Source organism: Suricata suricatta, chromosome 8 (genome assembly GCF_006229205.1).
Source record: "Suricata suricatta isolate VVHF042 chromosome 8, meerkat_22Aug2017_6uvM2_HiC, whole genome shotgun sequence".
Classification (NCBI taxonomy): Eukaryota; Metazoa; Chordata; class Mammalia; order Carnivora; family Herpestidae; genus Suricata; species Suricata suricatta.
The window spans coordinates 8,533,455-8,541,999 of NC_043707.1; the positions used below are offsets into that span (position 1 = coordinate 8,533,455).

Consider the following 8,545-nt stretch of genomic DNA (forward strand, 5'->3'; position numbering starts at 1 on the left):
GTGTTTTTTTTGGCACCGTCCAGAGAAGTGCTCAATAAAAGCCTGGGTCCCAAGCCTTAAATCTTTCAAAGGCCAAGGCCTATGGTTGGAAGAACACAGACTTTGGAATCTGGTTATTAGCTGAGTCACTGTGGGCAGGCTGCTTCACTTCCCCGGACTTTGGGTTCCTGTCTGTAAAATGGGAATGATGCCATTTTTAAAAGACTTCGGTGAGGTGACATGGTCTTGCCTCGCCAGTACCCGGCCGGGGTCTGGTGAGCACAGGGCATATGGCTCAGGGGGCTGTGGGATGAATTTGAGGACCCTTATCCTGGTGTTTGACCTCTCTTTTGTGGGTTCTTGGAGTTGTGGGGCTAGTCCATGTGTCTAGCAGACCCTGTAGGACCCCCACAAGACCCCCCACCTTTTTAGCCCAAATGGAGCACCTGGTCCGTGGCGGGGGGGGGTCTGTCCTCCCTCATGGGCATGGCCTTTTCAGACCCTCTTCCTCCTCTTGATTCAGGCAAGGACCAGGAAAAGTACTTTCGGGGGGTGTATTTTGTGTTCTATATTGTTCATATTTTTAATATTGTATTATTATTATTATTTTGTATTTCTGGAAACATCTTCCATTTGTTGTTTGCAGAGTAAAAGCAGATAGGTTACCAGAAAGGTCTATCCTAGGAGCCAAATCCTGAGCTCCTTTTCTATTGGAAGGTTTCTGGTTCTCAGAGTGATAGTCTAGAAAGCCACACACATTCTGTTGGCACCCCCCTGCTTGATTTCCTTGCCCTCGGAACCGGGGAGGAATGGGCTTTTGACACAGAAATGAAGCATTCACTCAGCTTGGACGTGACCGATGGGCCTTCTTTCGGTCACATCCAAGGCCATGACTCATTATTTGAGAGCTCAGATGGCCGTGTAGCTAAGGGACCCCCCACATCCCGGGCTTTCCGCGCTCGGGCTGGCCCAGGCGTGTGAATTTCCTCGCGGGCTTGGTGAAGCGTCCCAGGCTCAGGCCTTCCTGGCTCCGCCCCCCGCCCGGGCGCTGTCAGCCCCGTGACTGTGCTTCGCTCGCCCTCTCTCCTCCGCTCCTTCCCGCGTAACACCTTCTGCACGGCGGCAAGGCCTCTCGGTGCCCGGCCCCCCAGGGGCTGCTTCATCAGTAAAAGCTGTTTTGGTTTTTAAAAAACGAAGCCACACTTGCTTTTTTTCAGACTATCGCTCTGCTCACCTGTCATCCCTCAGATGTCTGAGGAAGCCCGTACTTGAAAAACCTGATGAGAACCATCAGATCGATAGGCCGCTGCCGCCACCACCGTCACTATGATAGAAAAGCTTATCTTTCTCTGGGACTTTGCTGTGACCTCAGAACGCGTCCAGGATGGACAACAGTTCTTCTGGTTTTCTGCATTAGGAGATGAAGAAAGTGGCTCAGGTCCCTTGCCGGTGCCAGGCCACAGCCACGTTAGGCTTTAAATGTGCCAGGGGGCATCCTTGCTGCCTGAGTGCATGCCCTGCTCTTCAGAGGCAGGAATTTGCCCGCCCCGTCCCCCCTGGTTTCGGGAGGCACCTCGTCACGAGCAGGGCAGCCCCCACAGTCAGCGGCCAGGCCCGTGGCCTCAGAACTGTAAACAAGAAGCCCGGGAGTGGGCTGGCTCTCATCGCTGTGTGGCTCACCAGTGGCGACAGTGGTTTGTCCCCGTGCCCAGCTCTCTGCAGTCACGGACAGCTGGCCCTGTGTGGAGCACATGCCGGCCACCCCACGCCGGCCCTATCTCAGAGCCTCCTAGCAGCCCCACAAGGCGGGGACCACCACCCCCATTTCACAGAGGCGGAAATTGAAGCTCTTGGGCGAGGCCCCAGAGAAGTTCCCCTCCGACCTCAGGTAGGCCCAGCAGCTATGCCACAGGGAAGGTGGCAGGAGAAGGGCTCTCTGAGGGGTTGCCCCTCCACTTCCCGTCTCTTGTGGGTAGGGGACCCCGCTCCAGTCCGGGAGCGCAAGCTGGGCCCATAGTAAAGGCTGCTTTCTGCACAGACGTCCCTGGCTCTGGGGCCTGGCTCTCTGCTTTTCTCCTGGTCTCTGGCAAGTGTCTGATGGCTGTGCTCGGTTCCACCCAGGCACCTCTTCCACGCACTGGGGGTCCCTGTGCTCGTGGCGCTGCCTCTGTCCCTGGAACACTGGCTGGGTCAGTCTGAGGGGCCCTTCGGGCACTGATGTCACTGCAGGCCTGCCAGGTGCCAGGTCTGCCTTCCGTCTGCACCATACCCCCTGTGCTAAGGCCATGGGCTGAAGCTTTACTGTGCCCAGGCTCACCCGGGGAGGGGCAGGGGCGGGCTTTTAATGGGTCTGGCCGGCCCTGAGCCCTCTGTCCCCCCTGCCCCCCACATTCAGTAGGTAGGACACGGGAACATTGTCACTTGGGATTTGCATGTCCGGATGCTGCGCTGGCTTAGTGGGAAGAGGCCTGCTTCCAGCCCTCCCTAGACGGGTGCCCTGGGGCAGGTCACTTTGCCTTTGGGTCTCAGTGCCTTGTCTGTAACACGGGCTGCCTGCCGAGGAGGGGCCAAGGTCACGTGGCACAAGGGGAGAAGTGCTGGCAAATGACAGGTTGAGGTGAAGTGTCCTCAGTCTGTGGATAAGTGAGAACCGGCTGCACCTTTCAATTTTCTTCCTTTCCCTTTTCTTTTTCCTTTTCCTCCCCTCCTCTTCTCTTCCCTCCCCTTTCCTTTTTGTGGTCTTGTCTTACATTGAAACACCGGAGTCCTGGGACCAGTGGTCTTCGTTTTGTGTGTTTGTTTCTGTAAATCAAGAGTCACCGTGTGATTTCTCCACATGGAGCTTGTCACTTAAATAACTGTAATTTTGTTCTTTTCTGCTCCCAAACTGTCCAGGCCATCCGGGTGTTCTTCATGCTCCGGTCCCTGTCCCTGCAGCTGCGAGGGGAGCCCGAGACCCAGCTGCCCCTGACGCGGGAGGAGGACCTGATCAAAACTGATGACGTCCTCGATCTGAGTGAGTCCTGGCGGGGGGTGGGGTGGGGTGGTGCGCGCTCGGCACTGCCGGCTCAGGTGGTGCTAGGAGGGTCGATGTGCCGCCAGCATTTGGTACCGTGGTTGATCCGTCGCCAGGAGCCAACAGAGTGTGCCCATCCCACAAAACTCCAAGCAAGTGCCCTGGACTGTGCGCGCCTGGGAGCCCGTCCGCGGGTTCTGCTCTGCCGAGGGGTCTGGGCAGGGTGCTCGGGGTCTCTGGCTCCGGGATCCCGGCCCTCTGTATGACCGTGGCACTGCCAGTTTGATTGGTTTTCTGTATGATTCCGATGACTAAAGATTCTGCCCCTAAAACTAAGGGGAAGCTTTCAGAAGTGACTCTGGGTCACTTGACTGAAAGTGACAGCAGGCGTGAAGCCTGGCCTCGCTCGATAACCCTTCTCGGATGCGGACAGCTCTCTCTTGCCTCCGTCTGCTCTAGGGCGCGTGCGCTCGGAAGGGCAAGGTGCTTTTCTGTGTCGTAAAGACATGGTGATATAGTGGGATTCTTCGGTTTCAGGAGACAGAAAGCGCAACTTGGGCTGCCTTCAGGAAAGAGAAAGGGGCTGATGTCACTGGAAAGTCCAAGAGTCACTGCCTTCAGGCATAGCTGGATCTAGGTACTTAAGCCGGATCCGGAAGCTGCCACCCAGCGTCTCCGCTTGGCTTCCCTCTGTTCTGGCTTCATCCTCAGGAGGAGTCTCGTCAGGTGGTGACCCGGTGGCCTTGTACAGCACCCGGATCTGCTTGACCAGCTCAGCAGCCCTGACAGAAGCAGGGCGTCTCTTCCATAACTTCGCGGAGGGCCACAGCTGGGCTGTCACTGGTCGGGCTTGGGTCAAATGCCATCCCTGAACCAATCCATGGTCAGAGGAATGTGATCCACTGATGGGAGGCTGGGTCGGGGGCGGGTCCTAGAGCTGGGAGGTGGGGCCCGTTTCTGGCCTCCACCACCTGAGAGTGAAGAGGGCCGTTGCCCACAAAGGAGATTCGGGAGATAAAGGTGGAGCAGGCAGGAGCTGCAGCCGGCCGCTCTTTGTAGGGCAGGGTAAGGGCCTGGTGGGTCCCTGCTGTTTTCAGTCCACTTTACTGAGATGCTGTTTACAGCTGATAAAATTCACCAAGTTTTAGTGTACCGTTGAATGCGTTTTGACAAGTGCTCTCCTGTGTGCCCAGCGATCCTCATAGAGACCCCTGAGGGTTGCCATTTGAGCCCCATCCCCCTGCACTGTCCTCCCTTGAGCAGATGATTGAAACCCACCCCCCACCTCCCGCTTCCATTTCCTCTCCCGTAAAATGACGAGGACCTGCCTTATATCATGGGCTCGGGTTGAGACTTGAGCGAAACTCAGCACGAAGTATTGTGTGACAGAGCATGGCGTCCAGTGTGTAAGTGCGCCCAGGAAGCTGCGGTCCGGGTCACCCGCTGATTAACCCGGCTGCTGCCTGGGAAGGGCAGTGTTCTGCCGGAGCAGAGGCCTCCCCGTGAGTGATTACGATGGGTTTTACCCGTTTTCTAACTTCTTCTTCTTGCCTTCTTCTTGTTCTCTTTTTCTCTTCTCTTCCTGGAGAGAACGGGGAAGCTGCGTCCCGTTGGGGCTCTCTCTGCTCTCTCCCTGAGAGATTGCCAGAGGGATTTCTCGCAGGCTTTAAATTGATTAAGTTGGCTGGAGAGACCCATCAAACCGGTCCTTCTCTGATTTGATTCAGGGAAAGAGGGAGACAGCTCACTTTCATGGGGACCCCGCCATCGGGGCAGCAAGAATGCGTCCATCCATGGAATAGAATTACGTTTTATGCTGGGAATTCACATTCCTTCCTTCCCCCTCCACCTCGGAATGGCCCGCTGAAAGAAAGGTTAAAAGTCTTTCACTTATCAATTTTAATTGATTAGATTGCTAGTTGAGATCACTTAACTGAGCCTTTTTGGATAGTCAGCCATTAAGAAAGTAATGGCTGTCTGTACCCGGCTGATCACAAATTATGTCTTGACTCAAGGGCGCCATCCAGAAAACACTAGGAATTATGGGTTTCACGGACGCATGGGACTAGAATGAGATACGCATGTGTTGTTGTTTGACCTTCCTTTGTTTCTTCTCTTTATTCCTCCCGACGATTGCTCCCGAATGCTGGAGTGTCCCACCTGCCATTGGGGAAAAGTCAGCAGGCTTTGTGTGTCACCAAAGACCTTCTCTGCACATAACATGTGGGCAGCACCACGACCTTGGAGAAGGCATTCGTATTTGCCAAACAATTGGAAATGGGGCACGCTCCTGGTGAGCGTAGTGACCTGCGGGAGAAACGCCGGGGGCTGGTCAGCCCTTCCGGAAGGTCGTGTGCCCTGGGCAGACGGGCACGCAGGAATGCCAGGTCTGCTGCAGGAGGAGGGGACTTAACCTGTGCCTGCTGACCTCATCACACTTTGATTAAGAAACTACAGCCCGTCGTCCCGTGTCTGCTGACCTGCCGAGGGCCTCTGGGCCAGGGGAGGCAGGTGAGCCCTGATAGGGTCGCTCCGGGCGGGAGCATCGTGGAAGCCAGCGCCCCTGCCCTCCACAAGGATGCCCAATGACCGTGCTTGCGCTCCAGCCTGCTTTGTTTTTGTTGTTTCTGCTGGAGAGGGGAGTGCGTGGGGCCGAGTCCACGGACTGGCACTGTGAAGGGAGGGAGGGGGGAAGGGGGATGGGAAGGGAGGGCTGGCCTCACTAGATAAAACAGATTAGACTTTTAGAGAGAATGGCACCGTGAATCACCGCCTGCCCCGCCTCTGGCTTGGAAGGTTATTACTCCTCCTTGGCGGCTCATTTCATCCGCCCGACCCTTCCTCTTTTTATACTCCCCGCACCCGCCGCACCCGCCGTGTGTATTAAAGCAAATGGAAGATGTCATATCGTCGCATCTATAAATACCTCGCCCTAGCAGATAAGGACCCAGGGCTGCTCTTGTTAATTGAATTGGTTGCCACCCTCGCAGACCCTGAGCGTCCCGGCCCCCGGGTGAGGCCGAAGCAGGAGGGAGGGAGCGCTCAGGGCCTGCGTGTTCGCGAGGCTCAGCGGCCTTGCCTCTCACGCTTCTCCAGACTTGCGGGAGAGCTGCTGACAGTCAAGTGAGATCATGGTGGTGAAGCGTCCGGGGCCGTGCTGGGTGCTCGGTCGGGGAGAGCTGGCTCTCGTCCCCGTGCAGCTGCTGGAGAAGTGACTCGGGCTCACACCTCGGGGCTCCGAGGAGCAGGAGTCTTCCACTTTAACCATGTTTGGAGGAGCGTAACCTGACATGTTTACACCAGTTCATCCCTTGTATGAGGGCACCGTTTTGGGGGGTGGGAAAGACTGCGCTGGCTGCTCAGGCCCAGACGAAGGGAGCTCGCCCCAGCCCAGGCAGTGCACTCCTGCGGCTTCCCTCTCGGGCCTCCTGACCAACAGCCCCCAGGAGTGCCCTGAGGACAGCAGGCTGGGACCAGAAGCCAGGGGCCTGCCAGAGCTGGCATCAGAGCCTTCTGAAAGGAGTCTTGCTTGTTCCTAGAAAATCCCCTGCCGTGCAGACACTCTAAGTAGATAAGCGGGCATCCTCACGCGACTCCTGGATTCCTTCCCAGCCTTGTCCGTGGGGGTACTTGGCATTTACATAGTTGCAGCCGTACCTGTGCCTCCCACACCTGGTCTTGAACCATGATTCCCTAAACCCATTTGGCAGATCCGTCCATCCATTCCACAATGCACTGAATACCTGCTGTCCGCCAGGTGTGGCACCAGGAGCTGGGGTGTGACCGGGTGTGACCGTGAGCTGACGCCAGCTCGCTCTCTGCCCTGATGGCACTTCCAGTTTGGGGGTGGGGCGGGAGTGGGGAGGACAGCTGACAGGCAAGGAAGTAGCTACACGCCATGGGCTGTTCAAGATGGCCTGTGGAGGCGGGGGACAGGCCCTGCGCTCCAGAGTGAGTAGGAGAAAAGGCCTTGTAGGCAGTTAGAGAAGGTCTCTCTGGTCAGACACCATGCAAGGAGGGACCGGAAGATTCTGGGAGAAGGCATAACTGAGGCCCGCCAGTTGGAGGGTATGGCAGAGGTGCAGCTGGAAGAGGAGAGAGTGTGGCATGCCGTAGAGCTGGTGCGGCCAGCAGGGGAGAGGGGGGCTGAGATGAACCGGACCTCAGGTCCAAGGCAATGGGGAGCCATCTGAGGGTCCCCACAGGATATCGGTCCTGAAAGTATACTTCCAGAACTGGAACCGCCAGGTCACCCGGTCCCAAGAAAGACCCCAGGGGCTGGGGACGCCACGTGGGAAGTGGTCATGAACATGGGCCTAGGAACCAGCTGTGTCTGGTGTGAAATCCCAGCTTTGCTCTTGCAGTGTGCTAGTGTACGGTTTTCTATAATAACTTTGTGTCTTAGTGCCTCAGTTTCCTCATCTGTGAAGTGGGAGTCGGTGGGAGAAGTAGATGAGTTAATATGCGTGGGGTGCCTGGAGCAGTGCCTGGTGCACTGGCTGGAAAGGCATCTGGAAGGCCCAGCAGGGTCCAGGGACCTCACGACAGCAGGGAAGGGGGAGGGGAGCACGGACAGCACTTTATAGTGATGCCAGAGTCCAGCTGGACGCTGGGCTCTGGGCTTCACAACAGTGTGGGCGGCAAGGGGCAGGGGGGGGGGGCCACGGATTTTTTGAGCCAGGGGACCAGCCCTGGAGGAGGAGCTGGCTCCAAACAGAAGGTGAAGCTAGCTGGGTGGTCCGAGAGGCGGCTCCGCCGTGCTGTCCAGGGGCGGGGGCGGGAGTTTCCCCACGCCGTCCTCGGGAGCGGTTTTCCACACACTTCCATGAACTGCAGAGTTACTGTGTTTAGCGGTGTGACATGGGCGGGCGGAGGTGTCTCCCGTGGCAGTTACTCCTGCCGTGTCCCACCACAGGCGCCGCAGCAGCTAGGAAGCTAGGTCACAAGTCTGTGGGAGGGGCCCCACACTGCCAGAGACGGGTCCGCACCTCAGCAGCTCTCTGCTCCCCCGGGCTTCGACACACTGGTCTGGGGGCCTGGAAAACACCCGTGGAGGGCAGAGCGGAGGTTCCCTGTGGCTCCTGGACCTGGGGACTACACGGCCGGGCCTGTGCTGAAACACAGATAAAACCCCGCAAAACCCCTGGGACAGGACGGCCAGCTTCTTACTTTACTAAATCTTTTTTTTTTTTTAAAGCATTTATGGACTACCAGTTCATCAAAGAAAGGAATCCCAGACAAGTAGGAAGGGCATCATTTCAGAACGAGGAACAGACTTTCTAAGAACTAGGCCTACGTACTATGCTTTAGTGGGGCCAGTTCTTTTTTTTTTTTTTTAACCTTTATTCACCTTTGAGAGACAGAGTGAGACAGAACATGAGCAGGGGAGGGGCAGAGAGAGAGGAAGACATAGAATCTGAAGCAGGCTCCAGGCTCTGAGCTGTCAGCACAGAGCCCGATGCAGGGCTTGAACCCACGAACTGTGGGATCATGAGCTGAGTCAAAGTCAGACACCCAACCAACTGAGCCATCCAGGTGCCCCGAATGGAG

At 56.8% G+C, this 8,545-nt stretch overlaps 1 protein-coding gene across 3 annotated transcripts in view; it reads left to right on the plus strand.

Moving 5' to 3' along the window:
• Positions 1-8,545, plus strand: part of CLEC16A (C-type lectin domain containing 16A) — a 187,364-nt gene that overhangs the window by 89,779 nt on the left and 89,040 nt on the right. For all 3 annotated transcript variants that reach the window (XM_029950046.1, XM_029950045.1, XM_029950047.1), the window contains one exon: positions 2,875-2,995. In XM_029950046.1, the coding sequence (XP_029805906.1) occupies positions 2,875-2,995 (121 nt within the window). The remainder of the gene's footprint in view (positions 1-2,874; positions 2,996-8,545) is intronic.